This window comes from Dasypus novemcinctus, chromosome 4, assembly GCF_030445035.2.
Source record: "Dasypus novemcinctus isolate mDasNov1 chromosome 4, mDasNov1.1.hap2, whole genome shotgun sequence".
Classification (NCBI taxonomy): domain Eukaryota; kingdom Metazoa; phylum Chordata; class Mammalia; order Cingulata; family Dasypodidae; genus Dasypus; species Dasypus novemcinctus.
In genome coordinates, this window is record NC_080676.1 from 10,325,452 (window position 1) to 10,349,074 (window position 23,623).

The 23,623-nt window shown below is 37.8% G+C and overlaps 1 protein-coding gene across 2 annotated transcripts in view; it reads left to right on the top strand.

Annotated features, from left to right (window-relative positions):
• ATP1B3 (ATPase Na+/K+ transporting subunit beta 3) overlaps window positions 1–18,844 on the top strand; it is a 54,883-nt gene extending 36,039 nt beyond the window's left edge. For both annotated transcript variants that reach the window (XM_023588989.3, XM_071214552.1), the window contains 5 exons: window positions 2,188–2,295; window positions 9,325–9,509; window positions 11,159–11,209; window positions 15,321–15,407; window positions 18,149–18,844. In XM_023588989.3, coding sequence (XP_023444757.2) covers window positions 2,188–2,295; window positions 9,325–9,509; window positions 11,159–11,209; window positions 15,321–15,407; window positions 18,149–18,319 — 602 coding nt within the window. In that variant the 3' untranslated portion in view covers window positions 18,320–18,844. The remainder of the gene's footprint in view (window positions 1–2,187; window positions 2,296–9,324; window positions 9,510–11,158; window positions 11,210–15,320; window positions 15,408–18,148) is intronic.
• Window positions 18,845–23,623: the final 4,779 nt, after the last annotated feature.

Here is a 23,623-nt window from a genome sequence, read left to right on the forward strand (position 1 = left end):
CAAAAAAAGCACAACCTGCCCAGGAGTGGCGCTGCACACATAGAGAGCTGACGCAGCAAGATGATGCAACAAAAAGAGACAGATTCCCAGTGCCACTGACGGGAATGCAAGTGGACACAGAAGAACACACAGCGAATGGACACAGAAAGCAGAGAATGGTGGGGGTGGGGGGAAGGGGAGAGGGAAAAAAAGTATGGTGGGAGCAGATATGGCTCAAACAGTTGAACACCTGCTTCCCACATGGGAGGTCCTTGTTGCCTCTTAAAAACAAAAAAACAAGCAAACCAAAAAACCAACTCAGGAGCTGATGTGGCTCAATAGTTGAGCGCCATCTTTCCACATATGAGGTCCTGGGTTCAATCTCTGGCCCCAGTATGTGAAAAAAAAATGTGTATGGTACTCGCATAAGAACAGATATGGACCAGTGGAATAGAAATGAGAGTCCAGAGATAAACCCTTATCATCTATGGCCAATTGATTTCCAGCAAGGGTGCCAAGTCTTCAGTGGATTAGAAAAATCTCTTTTACAAATGGTGCTGGGTAGCCACATGCAAGGAAATGAAATTCCACCCCCATCCTAAAACTATATAGAAATATTAACTCCCAAATGGATTCATGACCTAATTATGAAAGCTAAATCCATGAAACTTTTAGAAGAAAACAAAGGGGAAAACCTTCAGGACCTTGAATTAAGCAGTGGATTCTTAGATATGACACCAAAAGCCTGAACAAGAACAAAAACTAAATTGAAAATTTTGAACATCAAAGAACATTTAAAAAGTGCTAAGGTAGCTGACAGAATGGGAGAAGATATTTGGAAACCATATATCTCATAGGGTTTTAGTATCCAGAATATATAAAGAACTCTTACTACTCAAAAACCAAAAGATACACCACCCAATTTAAAAGTGGGCAAAAGGCTTGAATAGACATTTCTTCCAAGATATGTAAGTGGCCAATAAAGACACAAAAAGGTACTCAACATCATTAGTCATTAGCGAGACACAAATCAAAAGTACAAAGAGATACTTCTTCATACCCACTAGGATCACCATTATTTAAAAAATGAAAAGAATGTGGAGAAATTGGAATCTTCATTTACAGCTGGTTGGAATGTAAAATGGTGTAGTCACTGTGGAAAAATTGGCAGTTCCTTATAAACTTTTACCATATGACCTGGCAATTTCACTCTTAGATACTTAATACCCCCAAAGAATTATAAGCAGAGACTCAGATATTTGTACACTGACGTTTATAGTAGCATTATTCACAACAGAAAAAGTGGAAACAACCCAAGGTCCATCAGCAGTTGAGTAGATAAACAAAATGTCATATATGCATATAATGGAATACTATTCAGATGTAAAAAGGAATGGATGGCCCTTGAAAACATCATGCTAAGGGAAATAATCCAGCTATACAAAAGGACAAATATTGTGTGATTCCCCTTATATGAAATACCTGGAATATGCAAATTCATGGGGACAGAAAGTAGATTAGTGGTTACTAGGGGCTACAGACAGAAGGAATGAGGAGTTATTGCTTAATAGTAAAGAGTTTTCATTTTGGGTAATGAAAATGTGGTAACAGATGGTGTAGATGATAGGACAACATTATGAAAGTAATTAATGCCACTGAATTTCTACGCTTAAAAAATGGCAAATTTTGTTATATATGCTACTACAGTTAAAATGTTCAGTCTTATTGGAAAAGGTAAGCTGTCTTTGTGAATGTTTTCGTACCTTGGCAACTTGAATAGCTAAAGTTCTTAGACTTCAATTTGGTAAAATTTATCTCCAGATAATAATGGCAAATTGGCAAAACTTAAAAAATAGTATTTGATAGATGAATGTACAACATACAAAATAAAACTTTCGTTTCTTTTTTTCATGTTTATAAGGAACAGTGTGTTTATAATTAAGTGTAGCTGATAAAATTTAGGGGAGGGTTTCTAAATTGGCCATTCAAATTCTGAGGTGATTTTGAACATTTAGAATATTCTTTCATTTTATATGTCTGTATCATCTTAATTGGATAGTCCTGGGAAGTTCTTGATAATTTAAGAATACCTATGAATACAATTTTCCACATAATTTACTAAAATCTGTTCTTCAGAGACAAGAGGAATAAGAAGAGAAAGAAATATGATAGTTAATTTCCCTTGTTTTTTCTTTTATCTTTTTATAGGACTTATGGTTTTTCCAAAGCCATTCACTGCACTGGAATATACAATCAGTTTGTCTGATTCAGGTTCCTATAAAACATATATTCAAGAACTTACTACTTTTCTAAAGCGTAAGTATATTTTCTTAGAGAAGGTAAAAGATTTTAGTTATTACAGATAGTAGCACTAAATTGTGATTTTCAGAAACGTTTTTAGAATTTGTTTTACCTTGTTATTTCTGTGAAATACAGACAACTGAAAGGAGTTGAAGTACATTTTATAATTAGTTGTAAGAATATTCTAATTTATGAAAAGATACAGAGGTGTAAGCCTGATGAACTGTTGATTTGGTTTTTCACCTACCTGTAATAGGTACATTGAGTAACTTCATTTACATAACGACTACCTTTAGAGTAAAAGTATTTGGGTTTTTTTTTAAAGATTTATTTATTTATTTCTCTCCCACCCCGCCCCGGTTGTCTGTTCTCTCTGTCTATTTGCTGTGTCATCTTCTTTGTCCGCTTCTGTTGTTGTCAGCAGCACGGGAATCTGTGTTTCTTTTTGTTGCGTCCTTTTGTTGTATCAGCTCTCTGTGTGTGCGGCGCATTCTTGGGCAGGCTGCACTTTTTTTCGCGCTGGGCGGCTTTCCTTACAGGGCGCACTCCTTGCACATGGGGCTCCCCTACACGGGGGACACCCCTGCGTGGCAGGGCACTCCTTGCATGCACCAGCACTGCGCATGGGCCAGCTCCACACGGGTCAAGGAGGCCCAGGGTTTGAACTGTGGACCTCCCATGTGGTAGGCGGACACCCTAACCACTGGGCCAAGTCCGTTTCCCCCTGTATTTGATTTTTTGATGGACCTTTTGCAATGTTTGTGTTGAGGATTGGGAGTGGTATTTATCCTTTTAAAAAATAGAAGATTGTTATTCTTTTGTATGTTACATACCGGGGGGGTTTGCTTTGAAATGCTATTTAATTGTGCTTCCAAGTGCTAAAAGAAGTGAAATACCTTGCCATTTATGTTTTAAAATAAGCACCTCTACATAAAACATGAAATGTCTGTCAATTGCAAAATTTTCAAAGTTACCAGTTTGTAATGCTCTCTGATAGCCATTCTAGCCCAATTTTTTCCCTCAGATTTTGCTTGGCTAACTCAATGGTATCAACAACAAGTCACACACTGTTTCTCCCTAGAACGTGTCACGATCTGTAGCACAAAATTGATTGAGACTTTCCTGATCTAGTCTTCTAGTCTGCTTGTTTAGCTTTCCTTCTCCATTCTTGTAACTCATTGGGACTTCCAGTTTGCTGACTTTTTACTTTATCCCAGTCTCTCCATTCACCTTCCCTTATCTAGCTTATTAAGTTCCATGGTTTTTAATTCCATTTTTATTTTTGCCAACCCTCTGACATCCTCTCAGTCTTTTTGTCATACACCTGTAGCACAAATCCACTCTTGGATGAAACCAGCTCTTCTTTCTCTGGCTTTCCTTTGATCATGGCAGACAGATGCTGCTGAAGAAAGACATTCAATGACACTAATTAGCACTGTGGATACTTGATTACCTCCCTCATATGGGTCTGCTCTACTGTTAGGTAATCCTACTGAATTTCTCTGGACAATTCTCAGAAAGGAGTATTTCAAACCTAAACTCATACCTCTGCCTGTTACCTTTTTCTGCCTGCTCTCCGCACTCACTTTCTTCGTACAACCTGGTTTTCTGCTTCACGGAGATAATAGAAGCCCTCAGGTGGGTACACCTCCAGCTCTCCCGTTACTGTAAAGCACACTGATGTTGAGAGCCTACCTTGTCTGTGATATTCCTCCTGCTCTGATGGGGGAGCTGGTCTTCCTGTCATCTAAGGCCACTTGGACCACTCATGTTCCCTCATTGTTTCAGAAACTTTTAAATCTCTTTTTCTTGACAGTTAAATATATATTTATTATTTAAGTAATTTAAAGATGTTTTGAGATAGTAAAATCTATATATGGTTTTTAAAATTCAAACAGCAAAGAAGGGTCTGTAGTGAAAATGTGGTTCCCTGCCCTACTCCTTCCCCAGTGCAAACCTATTAATTTAACCAACAGTTATTTTTTTAAGGGCCATCTTTATGTCAGGCACTCTTCTAGGTACTAGGGTACAGCAGTGAACAAAATAAAAATTCCTGTGTATATTGCATTTGTAGTCTAGTGGTGTACTTAAAGGTAATAAGTACCTTGGAGGAAAATAAAGCATGGAGGGGAGAGTTGGAAAAAGAGGGTGGTCTGGGAAGGCCTTATTGAAAAGGATCATTTGAGGAAAGATCTGAAGGAGATGAGGAAGTTTAACCATAGAAATATCCATTGGGGGAAGCAGATTTGGCTCACCTGATAGAGCATCCGCCTACCACATGGGAGGTCCTTTAAACCCAGGGCCTCCTGACCCATGTGGAGCTGACCCACGTGCAGTGCTGCTGCACGCAAGGAGTGCCCTGCCACATGGGTGTCCCCCATGTAGAGGAGCCCCACGCGCAAGGAGTGCGCCCTGTAAGGAGAGCCACCCAGCACGAAAAAAAAAAGCGCAGCTTGCCCAGGAGGGGCACACACGGAGAGCTGATGCAGCAAGATGAAACAGCGAAAAAAGACGCAGTTTCCCAGTGGGGAGAGAGAGAGAGAGAATCTTAAATAAATATTTAAAAGAAATATCCATTGGAGGAAGCAATACATACAAAGGCCTGAAAGCTTTTCATGTCTTATGTGTTCAGAGTTCATCAAGGAAGCCAGGGAGTCTCCATGGAGCGGGCCAGGGGAAGAAGAGTAGTTGAAAATTGAGATCAGAGAGTTAAAGGAAGACCAGACCAGAAAATTGAGGTCAGAGAGTTAAAAGAAGACCAGTCCTTATGGACTCTTGTTAAGTTTGTGGCTTTTACAGTAACCAGGGTGGAGGTTTTTAAGCAGAGAATAATATGATCTAACTCAGTTTTTTAAAGAAACACACAGGCTGCTTTTTGAGGAGGCAGGAGGAACAGAGCCAAGTTAGGAGGCTGTTCTGGTAATTGAGGTGAGTGGCAGTGGTAGCTTCATGAGAAAGTCTGATTCTAGATAGTTTCAACAAGAAATAGCTTCATGCTTCTTAACTTATTCTAGTGTTTTTCTTCTGTATATCTAAATAATATACTTTTTCTGCTGGTTCTTGATTTATCATTTTTATGCATTGTCTTTAACTTCCTGCTGTAATAGATGAGCTCTAACTCTCCTCAGGTCTTACCCCTTTTTCCTCAGTATAATTACTTTATTTTTTGTTTTTTTTCCCCCTTTTTATTATTTTTTTAAATGTTACACTAAAAAAATATGAGGTCCCCATATACCCCCCACCCCCCTCACCCCACTCCTCCCACATCAACAACCTCTTTCATCGTCATGGGATATTCATTGCAAATTTCATTGGTTACTTCTTTATACTTAGCCTTTATATCTTATATCATCTATAGATATTATCTTCCCGCTTTGTGTACTATCAATCGAGGTGTTCTCATGATTCCCTTTTTCTGGATAATTCCTTGCTAGAGCTCTTCCTGTCCTAATACAAGCCACACTGGTTACTGTTTAAGCCTTCAGCATAACATTTTGGGACTTCGTTTAGGTCATCCACTGTTCCTTGGCTCCTCTGCCTTCTTTTTTTCTTCATTTACTCCTTAGTTTTGATGTTGTACATCTTCAGTTAACCATTGAAGAAAAGATGTGTGGAAAGTAAATTTTGAGACCTTCACTTTCTTAAAATGTTTTTATTCTGCTTTTAGAGTTGATAGTTTAGCTAGATACAGAATTTTGGTTCCTTTGTGTTTGCCTTTTTTTCCTCTGCAAGTTTTATACAATTTTCTTTATCTCTTTAGGGTTCTGAAATTTCCATGTCTGGAATTCAGTCTCTGAAATATTTTGCTGGGAACTTGATGAAGCCTTTCAGGATAAAAACAGATTCCTCAGGGAAATTATCTTCTGTTATTTCTTTGATAATTTTTCAAGTCAGTATTCTGGCTCTCTGTAGAATTCTCCGTTTAGTTGAGTGTTGGATATCCTGTTTCTCTTATTTTCTGCTTTTGTACTTTCTGAGGGATTTGCTTTAACTTTGAAATCTTTTACTGAATTGTTGATTCTTTTTTTTTTAAAAGATTTATTTTTTATTTATTTCTCTCCCCCCCCCATTGGCTGCTGTCCATTCTCTGTGTGTTCTTCTGTGACTGCTTCTATCCTTATCAGCGGCACCTGGAATCTGTGTTTCTTTTTGTTGCATCATCCTGTTGATGTCAGCTCTCCGTGTGTGCAGCGCCATTCCTGGGCTGGCTGCACTTTTCTTTCGTGCTGGGCGGCTCTCCTTACGGGGCGCACTCCTTGTGCGTGGGGCTCCCTTACGCGGGGGACACCCCTGCATGGCACAGTGCTCCTTGCGCGCATCAGCACTGCACGGGGGCCAGCTCCACACGGGTCAAGGAGGCCCAGGGTTTGAAATGCGCATTTCCCATGTGGTCTGCTGACGCTCTATCCATTGGACCAAGTTGGCTTCCCTGAGTTGTTGATTCTTAGGACCTCATTTTTTATGGATAGAAGGTACATTATCTGGTTAAAAGAAACAATGTCTTCTCTTTTTCTGTAAATACTAATTAGAATTTCTTGTAAAGTTTTATTCTGTTTGAACTCTTTCCTTTAGGGTCATTTTTTTCTGTTTATCTTACTTTTTTTCTTCTTTCAGGCTTTCCTTAGATGTGTGGTACTCTTTGGTTACTTTGTCACATTTAAGAACAACATGGTAGAAAGCTCGTTGAGCTGTGTACATAGAAGCAAATAGAGGACCTGTGAGCTTTGCCATAGAGCAGAGAGTCTTATCCTTTTTGTTCCACAGACCTCTTTGCCAGTCTGTGAAAACCATGGACCTCTTACTAAGTCCACACTATTCCCCTAATAAGTATATCACACCTGCACCAACATATCCCCACAAGGATAATGTGGTGTGTTTTTTTTTTATCTCAATTCAAGCTCATAAACCCCTTGTTAAGAGCCCCTGCCTTAGAGTGAATTTGCTAAGAGCCAGCCACTGCACTTTGGAACTCTTTGGTAGTAGAATGTAGGTAGTTTTACCCTGCAGTGCCACCTTCTCCTGTACAAGCTGTGGAGGTTTTTTCACTAACAATGCTTTCATTTATTTTAGGAAAACTTTTCCCTAACCCCTTTCGCCTCTCCCATGGGATGGAGATGGTAAATGTTTATCTGATGGGTATTCTGTGCTGTGTGGGGAGAGGGCTTACAGTGTACAGTTCAGTGGTTTTTAGTATATTCCTAAGGTTGTTGTGCAGCTGTCACCATTGTTTTAATTCTAGAACATGCTCATTGCCCCAAAAGAAACCCCAGACCCATTTGCAATTACTTCCTTTTTTTTTTTTTTTTCATTTTTATTTATTCCCCCCCACCCCAGTCTGTTCTCTGTGTCCTTTTGCTATGTGTTCTTCTATGTCTGCTTGCATTCTTGTCAGGTGGCGCTGGGAATCTGTGTCTCTCTTTTATTGCCTCATCTTGTTGCGTCATCTTGCTGCATCAGCTCTCCGTGTGTGCAGCACCACTCCTGGGCAGGCTGCACTTTTTTGGTGTAGGGCACATTCCTTGCAAGTGAGGCACCCCTACACGGCACAGCACAGCACTCCTTGCTCACAAGCAGCACTGTGTGTGGGCCAGCTCACCACACAGGCCAGGAGGCCTTGGGTACCGAACCCTGGACCTCCTATATGGTAGGCAGACACTCTTCATCAGTTGAGCCACTTCTGCTTCCCTCTAATCATTCTTTATATCTCCTTCTCCTTTAATCTTTGTATCCAGTCTATTATCAAGTCATGTTGGTTTTTACCTGCTGCCAAAGACCTGTTTCATTCTTTGCTCTTAAATGAGTACACAGTTCCCTTGAATAACCTGAATTTTGATAGATATATATAAGATAAAAATAGATTTGTTGACAATGAATATTTATTTTAACGGTAAAGATCCAAACTTTTCTTTTAAAAGCATTTACTTTGAAAGTTTGGTTCCTGCTGTAGTTGAATTCACTTAGTTGCATTTTTCTGTTATACATACCTGCATAGCAGTGGTCTTTATGGAGGCACCGTAGATCTCTATCATTAATGTATTTCCCACTAGACTAAGCTCGTTGAGGGCGGGGACCACATCAGGCTTGTTCTCCGTTGTGCCACCCAAGCCTAACACTTGCCACGTGCAGGGCACACAACTCAAAACCCATGGCATGCTTCTCCTTTCCTCCACTCCTCCCCATCTCCAGGTTCTAACTACTTTACTCCTTCAGAGCTTTTGAACCCATCTGATTGCTTTCATCTCTACTAAGAGCACCTATTTCTAGGCTACCATCCTCTCACCTGGGCTGTATTAATAGTCTCAACTAGTTTTCTAGTCTCCTTTCTTTCCCCGTTCTGGAGTGTTCTGCACATTACAGTCAAAATTAACTTTTCATAACATAAGTGTGATCTTACCCCACTTGACATCCCCCTTGGTTCAAAACATTTTAGTAGATAGTCATTGTTCTTTGGATAAAAACACCCACACCCATCCACTCCTCCCAGAATTCTTGAGCACAGCCTGTAAGACTCTGGTCTGGCTTCTGCTTTCCTTAAGTGCTTCCTTCCAGCCTCGTTAACTCACACTTACTCTTAGCCCTCAGTTGCGGCCTTCTTAGTTATATGCTGTCATAGGACTATATATCTTAATATCCTTGCACTTATGACTTTATATTTACTTAAGGTCTTCTTTGCCACTAGACTATAAGCTCCGTGAGGGCAGCAGCAATGCTTTTTTATGTCCTCACTATTGCATCTTTTGGGCCTAGCACACGGAATAAGGCATTCAGAAGATGAGTGCTGTAGTCATGGCTGCAGCCCCCTGATGGTGGCAGAAGAGATTGATCTATGATGCAGTTTGTATGCCATTTGAAATGAAGTAAACTCTAGGAGCACTAGACAGGTGTTGAAAGTTAAATGAGCAAACTTAACAGTCTTTTCCTAAAGTTAACTGGTAATTAGCATTGCTGTTTTTGCCTTTGAAGAACTTTATCCAAAGGATATATTCTTGGTTGTTTTCATTATCTTGTTTTGGTTGATCTGTGCACACATGTGTTTCCTTGTAGCATATGATCTTGAAGAACAGAAGAATCTCACCACCTGTCCTGATGGAATGCTTTTTGAACAGAAGGGCCCAGATTATCGTGCATGTCAGTTTCCTCTTCAGTTACTTGAAGAATGCAGTGGTATGACAGATCCTGATTTTGGCTATACCAAAGGAAAACCTTGTATTCTTGTGAAAATGAACAGAGTACGTACATATTTTACTGCTCTTGCTGCTTTTTAAAATATCCTCTAAGAAACTGGCAGCCTTTTGTAGATTGTTTTGGTTGAGTCAGCGCCTTCCTTATTGTTATCTTATTTGGGTTTAGCTTGCTTAAAAAGAGAAGCAGTGTTATTTAGTGAGCTTTGAAAAAGTTATTGCATGGTAAGAAAGATTGATTCATAAATTATTGCTGGATTAGGGAGCTAAAGACCTTACGCTTTTTCCTTTTGGAAAATAGCTACATGCATTTAGGCAAAGATTGATGCTTGAAGGGGCTGGGGTTGTGGTTGTACCTGAAGCATGGTTTTGTTCATTTGCAGTGCTCATCTTTGAATCTTGTGTTGTAAAAAAATTTTAATTCAATTGAATCTATAGTTTTGGCTTAACATTTTTGGAACTGTTTAGTAGTAATACACAGTTTCATAGTGGTAAGTGTGTGTATATATATGTAAATAGTAGAAATACAAATAAAATCCCATTTTAATGAGCTCAGTGGGGTGCTGCAATTGTATCCAAAATACCAGCCTTTTGCTATATTATACAGAAGGGGTGCCTGAGTTGTGTAGCAATTAGCAAATTAAAAAGCTTATGTTCTGTATGTGTAGGTAATAACAAATTAGAGCTATTATGAAAAAGAAGATGCTTTCCGTGTACAAGGAAATTATCTCTAACCGTGTCTTGCTTTCCTATGACTGTTGTGCTACAGGGTGGTATTCTGACAGTTATGCTATTGACTACTTTGAAGAATAAAGACATTCCCAGTCACTCACTCAGAAGACAAAGCAATTTCTTAAACAGGTGTAGACCTGTTAAATAGAATTGATCAGTGCCGTGAAAGCCATAAAATGGGATTCTTCCCAAATGACATTTTGAAGAACTGTTAGATATGAAATCTCGTGAATCTCTGTTGAGGATATGGAGAAGTTGGGGATGTGACCTAATAACATATGGCTATGTTAGGGATGTGACCTAATAGATTTTCATAAAGAACAGTTCATTAAACTGTTTCTGAAACACTTATTAAATGATTTGTTCATAAAAATAATAAAATTTGATAGGTTTTGTTTGTTTCTTGTTTTTTTTTTTTTTTATTTTGTTTTTTTTTTAGGTACAAAGGCCGGGGTTTGAACCCTGGACCTCATATGTGGGAAGCCGTCACTCAACCACTGAGCTGTATCAGCTTCCCTGAGTTGGTTTCTTCCTTTGCTTGCTTGTTAGTTGTTTTCCTTTTTGTTTTGCTTTCTTTTTAGGAGGCACCGGGAACCAAACCCGGGACCTCCCATGTGGGGGAAGCAGACACTCATCTGCTTGAGCCACATCCGCTCCTGTTTCTTGTTTTTAACGGTACAAAATGCATTCCTGTGTTTTGATCATTTCTTTGGTAACTGGTTTATTTTCTAAATTGCTCTAAGACAGTAATAAGATTAGATACGTATGTATGTGTGCATATGTGTGTGTGTCCATATATATATAAAGTCAGAAATAATCCCCTAAAAAAAAAAGCCAGGCATAATAGGGTAAATGTGGTGTTAGAGTTCATCTCAGTCCCTCCAGCCCTGTATCTCAACAACAGAGGAAGAGGTCTACTATATTTGTATGTGATGTTTAAATTAATCATTATTTCTTAACCGTAGATAATTGGATTAAAGCCTGAAGGAAAACCAAGGATAATGTGTGTTCCCAAGGTTAGTAATATTTTTAAGTCTTCTGTAGTGCCATTGTTAGAAGAATAAAATTTCTACAAACTTTTTTGGGGTAGACTTTCTCTCTTTGCTAATGATTTTTCTTAAGTGTTTTTCATGTCTTCTTTAATTTCACATGCATTGCCTTTACATATTATCAATTCTAAGAAATACCGTTTTTTTTGTTTTGTTTTGTTCTGGGGGTTTTTGGATTTGCTTTTTATAGTTTAATACCTCTGAAATTGGGATTGGCCTTATAGTCTTAATAGTGTTTCATAAGATTTTTTCTTTCTTAATAGTACATAAATTGGTGTGCTAACCATCAATGGCATCTGAGAGTCAGTGAAATTTGGTACATTTTCCTTGAGTTAGAGGCATTATTTTTCTCCCCTAATTTTTTTCCAGGGCACTGTGCAGTTTTCATCTCGTAACTTGTCTTGTTTTCTCTCCATGCTGCAAATGCAACTAAGACAAATAAGTAAATGATGGGTAAGAGTTTTGAGGAGAAATTAAGTCATAAACTTAATTTTATCATTGTTTTAAATATTAAATTCCAATTCCAGTTGTATGTCAGAAGTATTTTACTTGAAATGTTATGTCAAAATTACTTTTACAGTTGGCTGCAAAAAATATTGTAATTGCTTTTAGCCACAATTGGATTTATTTGGACAGAACTTCCTCAGTGGTTCTCAAACTTGATCATGTATCAGAATCACCGAAAGGCGTTGTTGAAATACAGGTTACTGGGTCTCATTCCCTCAGTTTCTGACTCAGTCCATCTGGGCTGGGGCCCAAAATACTCATTTCTAACAAATTGCCAGGTAATGCTGATGTTGCTGGTCTGGGACCCACACTTTGACACCTGCTTCTTGTAGTATCTGTATTTCTTTAGAGTATTTATTCATTATTTAGATGAAAAGAGCCAGGGGTATATATGTGTGACCATAAGAAATTTGCTTTATCTCCTTGTACTCCAACCAGGTTCTCACTTAAAACTGGGTGCTGCATCTAAGCTAAGCCTACCTTAATAAATCCGTTTAAAAATCTTAGTGAGTACATACTGCCTGCTCTTAAAACAAAAGAATTTATGACTACATGGTACATATAGAAAATGTATTTTGTAACTCTTTATGATGCTCGGGACTTGCAAGGCTTTCTGTAGAAAATTCCTGAAGTTTGGATGCTGGGCTTCAGCCAGGTAGAAGTGTAATTTCATACTAGCATACCTCTCTGCAGGAGCATTTGCCTTGTGAGTGGGCTACATAGATAACCTTGAATGGTGGGGTCTCAGTTTTGTAAGCCTTTGCCCACTATAAACAACTCTATAGAACTCTTCCCTTAAGGTATTACATGGAGTTTTCTCTTTAAATTTTTCTATATGTATCCTTTGTTTCTAGAATGGTTTGGAAAATGTTTATGAAATATAGTTCTGATGGTTAAGATTTCAGCTTTCTGTCCCTTTTGTCTTGAAGAGTTTGTGTGTAAAGTACATAGACTAATCAAAATAGATGGGTTATTTTGTTTATTTAGTTGTGGATTATTTTTTAGGAAACACAAAATTTGAAGAAATGTGTATAAAATTTCACCTTTTATTCCTTGGCTATACTCAAAACGGGAGTAAGCACGTGAATTCTATAAATTTTAGAGGCTTGGCCCTGTAAAACAGATGGCAGTGTTTACTACATGTAATCATAATTGCTCTTTCCCAATAGAGTAGTTTGCATCAGGTGTTCTTTTGTTTAAACTCCTTCATTGACTTAATCTTTTATATAATGTCTATTATTTCATCTTGTATCCTTAGCAGTTTGAGCCGCCTTAAATTTTATTCAGGTTAGAGACCTGAAAATATAGAATCACAGGTAACAGAACATGCTCTTAGAGGTGGTCTTTTAGTTCATATTGAATTAAAGAATGATTCTATGAAAAATGTAATCATTTGTCATTAGTTTTTTCAAAGGTTTTTGTATTCTTACAAAAATGAGTCATGCTCATTTTAGAAAATTTAGAAGAATACAGAAGAGAATTTAGAAAATTGTTACAGGTGATGATCATAGAAACAAAATACATTAATTTTTAAGCTTTGTTTTCACTGGAGTTTAGTGATGGTTAATAGACTTTTGGAGTTACTTGTTCATAATTTCCAATATAATACCATTCATCTACTTAGAAAATGATGTATGCCTCATCCAAAAGCATCTCATTATTATTCAGATATGCATTTCAGTATTTTACAATTTCAGAATGTTTATTTTCACAGAAGGTGTAAAATACAATATTAATAAAAAGCCCTCCATGTTTATGGTTTAGGCACAAACGAAAATAGCAGTTTAAGAGTTTGTCATGCCTGGGTGATCTTGATCACTTGACCTTAATTAACTCTGGGCCTCAGTTCAGTTTTCTGTCATTGATCCTGTCCACCTAAGATTGTTAGGCCTTAAGTGGAATATAACTTAAGTTCCACACTTAACTGGCATGAAGTAAATGCAGAAGTGCTCAGTAAATTGTAAATCTTATTTTTACATTGCAAAGGAGACTAGATTGGGATTTTGCTTTTGAAAGTTGTTTGTTTCTATAAAAATGATAAATGGATTATTTTTAAAAATCAAACGGTACAGAAAGTTAAAAGAAATTAATAGTTATCTCCAATTCTATTATCCAAAGGAAACTTTTTTTTTACTTTGTAGAATATCTTCCTGTGTTTCTATAAATTAAGCTTCAATATTAGGAAAAAATAGGTTAAACAAGTGCATACAAGTAATTTTTCTCTTGTATAAATTTGATATTAGATTAAAATTTTTAAGGAGCACAAATGTAAAATGGTGTTAGTGGTTGAAAAATGGATTCTGCAATCTCTCTCAGCTTTGTTATCTCCTGTTTTTTCCATATACTCTTGATTTGGATCATTAGAACTTGTCTCTCTTAGTGAGAGTATCATTGCTCTGTGCTTTTTTGCTGTCCTGTCCATGCTTCTTGCCCAGTATATTTCTTACTCCAGTCCCATGCACATGTGCTGCTTCATGATAGTGAAATTAAATAACCAGTGAGTAGGCCTTCTCCTTATACTTAATTCTTATTTTTGCTATACTGTTTCATATGTGCTTTTGAAAATAGAAATTAGTTTATCCAGATCTACAACTCAGGTGTTTAGTAATGTTTTATTTTAATTAATACTTCATTAACCTGCCACTGATTTTAATACATTGTAGTCTATTTGCTATCTCTTTATCATATGTTACATTGCAGTGATTAGAATTAGGCCTATTTGGAATGTGTTGAATGGGAGTTTTCATAAATTTGTTTATTTTTGTTGAGAAGAATCCTAGAGATAAATAGCATTGATGGAATTGGATTTTAGATGCTGATTACATTGTGAATTTATAATGTTTATCAGTTTTGTAAATACTTGGTATATAAATTCCAGTAGATGTACAGTACTTATTTATTTACATATGTTTATACATTTATTCATGGAAAATGAGGTACTGGAATTAAGAAATTTTGGCTTCATTTACCCTAAATCTTCATTAATAGAAGAAGCTCTGTCGGCATTATAGTTTCCCAAAACCCCCTGGGTACAGTTACCATGGTTTATTAATCACAGGAAACCCTCCTACCTGCTACCCCCATGGCCCCCATGCGACATTCTAGACTGGCAACTGTGGTAGCTGCTGCTCTCCAGTCTGGAAGGACAGTAATTCTAATTAGGAAAACATCAGCCCTAAACACGCTGGTGCATGCCTGCTGTCAGTGGCCAGGGTGGATGTCAATGGAGGGTAGATAGTATTTTACAGGCAGTGTGTGAGTGGGTGTGGCTGTGTATTAGAAGAGACTCACGGCAAAAGGCTCAGGGAATATCAGGAAATGTGAGATGAATCACGGTTTTTTGGTATCAAAGGGCTGAATTATATAATACTTAAAATCAAGATGAGCAAGTCTCTTCTGAAAAATACATTTGTAATTAATATAGTTGCAGCAGCACTGTAATTTTTCCATACTGTTGATAATTGATACTGCTTTCATATATATACCTTTTTTTATTCCCTCTCTTCTCTTACCCCTCCCCCCCTATTTTTTTTTTTTTACTTAAAAGGGTTTCTTTTGCTTTCAATTTTAGGGTGAAAACGTGGCAGTTTTATCAACTTATCCTCGCAATGGAACTGTAGACTTAAAATATTTTCCATATTATGGGAAAAAACTGCATGTAAGTATTTAGAAGTTCTTAAAAAGTAATGCATCTTTTAGGAAATTAGCACATCTGTATTAAAATGTATGACACGTTGGGATAGATGGACATGCCCTGTATAACGTGTATCATCTTCTGATTTTTAAAAATAAATGATTGATGGCAAATGGAAATCCCACTTCCACAATTCAGATCACAAAAACCCCAGCAGATAAATTAAAGGTTGATTATTTTTAAAATGCCTTTTTTTTTTCTTTCATTATAAAAGTAGTGTGTGCTTATTTAGAGAATGTAGAAAGGGACTAAAAAATTTTAGACTCATGATAATGATATTTCATTAAATTAGGGTTATATTGTAGATACTTTAAAAACTTTATTTAGAACTGATTTTAGAATTAAGAATAAAGTGGCAAAGAATAGTACCAAGAATTCTTTTAGACCTTTTATCCAGGTTTCCCAAATGTTAATATTTTTACCTCGTTAGGTTTATTATCAGTTTGTCGTTCTCCATATACATGCGTGTGTATTTTTTTTTACCATTTGAGAAGTTACAAACGTGGTACAAATCTTTACATAAATGCTTGAGTATGTATTTCTTAAAAATAGGGATATTATCTTATATAACTATAGTATGGTTATCAAAGGAAATTAGAAGTGATACTATACTATTTTCCAACCTGCAGACCTTGTTCAAATTTCACCACTTGTTACAGTTATTGACCTTTGTGGCAAAAAAATAAAGTTTCTTCCTGGACGAGAATATCAACATATTACAAATTATTACATATTTAGCCGCTTTTATTCTGTACCAGCTCCTCAGTCTGTCTTTGTTTCATGCCCTTGGGTTCTTCAAACATGAGTTCAGGACTTCTTTGTTTGTTTTGCTTACATCTCTCAATTTGAGTTTGATGTTTTTTCATGATTAAATTTAGGTTATGCATTTTTTTCCAGGAATGTCTCAGAAGAAATGTGTCTTCAGAATATCATATCAGGAGGCACATGATATTGATTTGTATCATTAATGGTGACTTTGAGGGTATATAAATATCCTATTTCAGGCTTTCTCCTAAAGCTTTAGTACAATCATTTTTTATTTTGATGTCCAAATTGTCCCAGATTTGGCCAGGGGCGACCTTCAGGGTGACTCCTATGTCCTGTTAACAGGCTCTTATAATTCTGTGAGCACTTCCTTACTTTCTGACATCGCAAGATACCAAATTATTCCTGTCTCATGTTGCATTCTCCTTGCCTCGGTCCTGGAATTATCTCACCCTTGGTTCCTTTTAGTAAAGAATTGTATTTGGAAATCACAATGAAGATAAAACAATTATGAATATATATGCACCAAGTTACATAGAGACCTAAAGTAATTAATAAGATAGATCTTATGGATATTTATCAAACATTACACCCTGATAATAGAGAATACATATCTTTCTCAAGCACCCATGAAGCAGTCACAAGCATGTTTCATATTTTAGGTCACAGAGAATAGTAGTTCAATGGAAGCACCCTTAAGTTCTACAAAGTAGAAATATATTGAAAGACCCCTCCATTTGGAAATTTTTTTTTAGAACTCTTTGCACAGCTCGTGGATGAAAGCAGAAATTCAAACCAAGATTAAAGACTATCTAGAAAATAATGAAAACACAACATAATTACAATGTATGAGATACATTTAAAGCAATTAGGGAAAATTCACAGCCATAAAGCACTTTTTTTTTTCTCTCTCTCTTTCCCCTTCCCTGCCCCCTCCCCCATTGTCTGCTTTCTGTACATTTGCTGAAGCACTTATTTTTTTAAGATTTATTTTTTAATTTATTTCTCCCTACCCCCTTTTTGTTTGCATTTGCTGTGTTTGTTTGCTGTGTGCTGATGTTTTTTTAGGAGTCACCAGGAACTCAACCCAGGACCTCCCATGTGGGATAGAGGCTCCCAGTTGCTTGCACCACCTCCATTCTCTGCTTTGTTTTATCTCTCATTATGTTTTCCTCCTTGTTCCATCATCCTGCCAGCACTAGCTCACTGTCCTCCTTTTCTGGGAACTGAATCTGGGACCTCCCATGTGGTAGGCAGGCGCTCAGTCATTTGAGCCACATCTACTTCCCATAAAGCACTTATAACAATAAAAATGAACGTATAAAAAATAATGAATTACTGGAATGGGTGTAGCTCAGTGGTTTAGCACTTGCTCAATGTATGAGGTCCTGGGTTCAATCCTCAGTACCTCCCTAAAAAAAAAAAAAAAGGAATTAAATTTTCTATTTCAAAAAACAACAAAAAAGCAAATGCAACAGAACGATCTGGGCTTTTCCCAGATTGTTCTAAGTATGAACTGGCCTATTCTGTGAAAAAGTGCTTTGTAATTCTTGTCTACCTCAGAACTGCTGGAGCATTTGAGATATAGCAGGAGCTAATAAATATTTACAAAGTGAAAAAAATAGAACAATATGGCACATGTGGCAGAATGTTAAATGTTGGCAGTATGGCTATCTGAGGGGACGGAAGGGTGGTATATTGGAGTTTCTATACGGGTTCTCTATTATTTTTGCAACCATCCCATAAATTTGAAAATATTTCAAAATTAAAAGGTATGTTTAAAAAGTAAATGATAGTGAATAGAACATAAAAGATCTGATGAATAAGTTAAAATTTGGGGGCTTTTTGTTTTTCATTTTTTTATAAAATAGACTATCCCTGAGAGAAAAGTACAAATGAAGTTGCTATAGAATTTGTATTTATTTTCCTTTATTTTCCAGGTGGGATATTTACAGCCAGTAGTTGCTGTCCAGGCAGTCTTTAACTCTAACAGTACCAAGAAAGAGACAACAGTCGAGTGCAAGATTGATGGGTCACCCAACCTTAAAAACCAGGATGATCGCGACAAGTTTTTGGGACGAATTGTGTTCAAAATCACACTGATTGCATAGTATGAGTAGGATATTTCCAGAGTAAATTTCGTGTTGTCGTGTCTTCATTTTGTATCAGCTGGACCTGCCATTCTAGAATGATGAGACCACCTTGGAGAAAGGTGGGGTGGTACATGACACTGGGTAACATCATAATGTGCTTCCAGATCATAATGTTCAGTGTCCTCCGAAGTAACTGCCTGTTGCCTCTGCTGCCCTTTGAACCAGTGTAAAGATGACACGTTAGGGACTGGTAAATACCTGATTCGCAACATGTGTAAAGGGGGTCTTGTCCTGTTTTCATGGGGTTTAATTGCCAGGTGTCTAAAGCTTAATGTGCTGTGCTTTGTAAATATTTTATGGATTTAACACTGGTTAACTGTTGTATTTTGATGCCAACACAGTTTTAGGGATAAAATGATAAAAGAATAAATGGTACCTGACCAACATCAAGTGACTTTATAGCTGCAATAAATGTGGTGTGTGGAGACTCCTGAGGTTCTCTGTATGTTGAGGAGGAAAAAAATAAAAATGGATTTGAAAGTGTTTTCTTGGACTTTTAAAATTATTTTTTACATGCTGAGTTAGTCTTTTTTGACTAAAAGCACAATTTTTTTTTTTTTCATGTAAAATGGAAAAGAGCTGATGAGGTTATTTTTAATGCTGGAGCTAAATAACTTAGATTTCTTTTGTTTTGTTTTTAAAGATTTATTTATTTATTTCTCTCCTCTTCTCCCCCACTCCAGTTGTCTGTTTTCTGTGTCTATTTGCTGTGTCTTCTTTGTCCACTTCTTTTGTTGTCAGCGGCACGGGAATCTGTGTTTCTTTTTGTTGTGTCATCTTGCTGTGTCAGCTCTCCATGTGTGCGGCACCATTCCTGGGCAGGCTGCACTTTCTTGTGCGCTGGGCAGCTCTCCTTACGGGGCACACTCCTTGCACGTGGGACTCCCCTACACCGGAACACCCCTGCATGGTGCGGCACTCCTTGAGCACATCAGCACTGCGCATGGGCCAGCTCCACACGGGTCAGGGAGGCCCAGGGTTTGAACCGCAGACCTCCCATGTGGTAGGCAGATGCCCTAACCACTGGGCCAAGTCCGCCACCTAGATTTCTTTTGAGTATTCTAAACAATAGATAAAACAGCATTTTTAGTTTAGCTGGTATGAATATGCATCTAATTTTATGAAATTAAATAAAATTTAAATCAGGTTAGTTTGTGAAATATTTCCTGCTTTATTCTAGCAGACTGAACTCTTTAAATATAAATGATGAAATATAAAAACTTGACATTTATTCAAAGCTTCAATCTAAATAATAGTTTTATTTAAATAGTCTTTGGGTATTGTCATGAAATATTTCTTTTAGTCTTAGGTATATTCTTGATATGCTTTTTGTCATAATATGTGCTATATTCTGTATTCAGACAGGTGTGCTTCCCTAATTGCCTTTGTTTTTTTTTAAAGCCTATGTTTTGTTGGTTTTCTCATTTCTTAAAAAAAGAGAAGGCAGATACACTTGACATTATCTTGTGTGCCGATGCAAGCTTGGACAGGTGGGACCCAACCCTGCTGGCCCAGGAGCGGTTGGAGAAAGCGTGAGTGCTCTGGGTGGCCTTGAGTGGCCGGTTGAGCCTCACCAGCTCACTTGTCCAGACGAGACTTCAGAGAAGGAGTGCCTTTGGAGTGTGGGAACTCCCAGCCCTAGTTCTGAGATAATCTAACAGGTTTTCATAAGTCTTATTTGCAGCTGATGAGAACGATACCTCAACAAGCAAATCCTTTTCTGGATGTTAAAAATTATCTCTACACTTTGCCTTTAAGAGTGCAACAAAGGTAAGTGCCATGCTGCTAGAGAAGTTACATGAATTGCTGCTAAACGTCACTTTGTCAGTCCCGTGTGCAGAGGCTCTCAGCAGCTGTGGATTTTGGCTTGTGTTAAATTCATATTATTTGATTAAATGTGTATTTTTGTGTCTCTTGAAATATGTGGATAGAATTTTGGCTTTAATGAGCTTAATTACAAGCAGTCTAGTTATTATTTATAAAACAAAAATTGATATATCCAAAATGAAGGTGGAGAGAGGAAATCGTGACATAAGTCACTAATTCATCTTATTTGTGCCTCCTGGTTCAGGAACTTGGAGTTGGCTCAGCCCCTGACTGTTGTGTGAGTTAGTTGACCTACCCAGCAATTCCTGGCTCTGTCTTGAAACTCTTGAAATTAGGGAATTTAACAGGTTTTTATCCCAGTCCTACTTTGTGCTAGAATTATTTGCCAGACTCAGCATATAGAGAAGAAAAGATACGATTTCTTAAAGGTTATAAACCGGTAGGTAGCAGGAACAAAGAAAGTGGTATGTTATTTACAGTAATGTCATGGAAGTGGGGGAGGACTAGATTATTCCAAATGTACTGCCCTTGAAAATCTGTTTTTTGAAAACATCCCAAGAGACAGGCAGTGTTTTATGGAGTGCGAAAAGGAACTGGGTCTGTATGGAAGAGTCTATGTGCCTGACGAGGAATGAAGGGCACCTGGACACAATTTGAGTCTGCAGTTATCCCACATTTCAGATTTTCCTCAGAGCAGACTATTGTGCACACCAGTCACCTGGGCAAGTTGTTAAAATGCAGACTCTGGTGACATCAGCAAGATGGTAAAGTTCTAAAGTCCCATCACCCCACAGAAACATTGGAAAGCAAGCAGAAAAATAGAACCAACTTCATCAGAATTTTGGAAAACAGTCAATGCTTACAGCAACCAAGTGTACACTGAATCAAGAAAAAGACAAAAACAGTAGGAAACCCGCAGGTGCTTTTGTTAGCCATTCCCCTACTTGCTTCGTGGTTTGGAACAGCAGTAGCTTGTGCTCCCAAAGCAGTTCCCTTATCCTGTGTCTGGAGGACTCAGAGCCCACCTAATTTGTGGACTGGGTATATGTGTCGTCTGTTACAGCCTGTCTAGTGGCAGCCTGAAGAAGTGGACCAAGCCTCTCGTCTTGCCTATCACAGAACTCTTGCTGAATGGATAAGCGGCAGGTGTGGCCGCTAAAGTACTGTAACAGGACAATCACACCACAGCCACCTGGGGCAAAAGTTTGCACAGATGAAACAGTAGAACATATGGGATCAAGGAGGAAAGAGAATTTCCTTAGGAAAATGGGACATTTGGAGTGTCCTTGTATCCGAGCAGTTAATAAGGCCACACGTGCGCCGAGGATAAGGTGTGTGCCCAGAAAGTCCTGAGAGGACCCGAGGCTTTCACCTCAGGATGTTCCTAGGCTCCTGCAAGACTGGCTGGGTGCTGAAGGAGAGCTCCCGCATGAGCTAGTATGCAGAGCTGGGAGAGGTGCATTTCTCTGTGCTTTTGTTAGCATCTGTATTCAAGGAAATCTGTCATAACCAGCTGGACATAAGTTAAAGGACAGACTTCAGTGACTACAAAGAACAGTCTTGCATAGTTTGGAAAAATCACTAAATTACAGTTTTCCACAATAAGGGGGAACACACCCTCAAACCTTGAGGAAAGGGGAGAGTGTGACTTCCAGAGTTAGCACATCAAAATATTAAAATATTCAGATTTCAGTTGTACACTTTAAATAGATGAATTATATGGCTTGTGTATTATACCTCAATAAAGCTGTTATTAAAGAAAATTCAAGTATATAAAGAATTTTAGATATGTGCCTGCCTGATTTAAAATTATCCTTTAAAATTTTTAAAACTATAAACAGAACGCTAATTTATTTTCCAAGGGGAAGTAATTTCTAGTCATGAGAATCATCTGAGGCGAGGCACAGTCTCTAGGACCCAGGTATCTGAGGGTAACTAGAGAGTGTGCAGAAACAGGGTCAGATCCCAGGGCCTCAGAGTCTAGAGAGAACGTCCTTGCAGATGGCGATGAGGTCTAATGACATCTTCCTGGGTGCAGCTTACGTGTGCTGGACAGGCCAAGTTCTTCAACTAGATGACAAGTGCATTTGGGCCAGATTTCTTACTGCTTAGTTTCTTACGGAGTACACAAGGACCAAACCTTATTAAAACATTTTTTGAGAGTGAAATCAATTGATTAAGTTAAACTTTAAACCTATGTTTAATCCGTAATGCCTAGTTACACTATCATTCCAAAAATATTTCCATTTTGTTACTGGCCTCGGTTCCCTTTTGGAGTTTGTTTTTATGTAGTCCTCATGAGTCTATTTTTCTTTTCTTTAATGTGACTAATTAGATAGATAGTATTGTTATCCTTTTTTTCAGATAGGGGTAGAAATTAGGAAACTTACCCAAGGTCATAGAGCCTGAAAGTGGTCAGACCAGGATTTGAGCCTAAGTCTTTGAGGATCTAGTATAGTCCATGTGCCTCCAGCTGGATTTCTATCTTTATCACCTGCCAGCTTATCATAAGAAAGGAGAGGAAGTATTTAACAATTGGAAGTAGACTTTAAAACAGGGGTTCTTAACTAGGACTTCTTGAGCTTGAATTGAAATTCAGAAGAACACTTCTTGTGGGGACATGTTGGTGCAGGTCCGTGGTTTTCACCTGACTGGCAAAGGATCTGTGGAATGAGAAAGGTTAAGAACCCCTGCTCTAAAATAATAAAATATCCAGGAGAGTATTTCACCGAGGATGTGAAAGACTTGTACAGGCACGCCTCAGATATTTGCAAGTTTCCCTGGGCCTATAAAAATTATTATTATAATTAGTCTATTAAGTGTGCAATAGTGTTATGTCTAAAGAAAACAATGTACCTACTTTAATTAAAATGTGACACACGAAGTGAATACATTCACAACACAGGGTTGCCATAAACCTTCAATTTGTAAGTCAATATCTGCCAAGCACAGTAAAGCAAAGAGCAACAAAATGAGGTACTTTGAAAACTACAGTAAATTACTGAAAGAAATTAAAGATGAATGGAAAGGTGTCCTATGCTTATGGATTGGAAAACAATATTGTCGAGGTGTCAGTACTATCCAAAACAAGTTCAAAGAGATCTTGATCAAAACTCCCACAGCCTTTTTGCAGAAATGGAAAAGCTCATCCTAATATTCATATGGAATTGCAAGGGTTTTCAGCTGAAATCATCTTGAAAAAGAACCAAATTGGAGGACTCACTTCCCTATTTCAAGACTTACTACAAAGCTGCACTAAGTAGTACAGGCATAAGGACAGACATGAAACAGTGGAATAGAACTGAGAGTGCAAAAATAAACCTTTACATCCGTGACCAGCTGGCTTCTGACAAGGGTGCCAAGGCCACTCGATGGGGGAAGAAGCAGCTCTTCCACAAATGGTGCTGGGAAGACAGCATGTCCACGTACAGATGA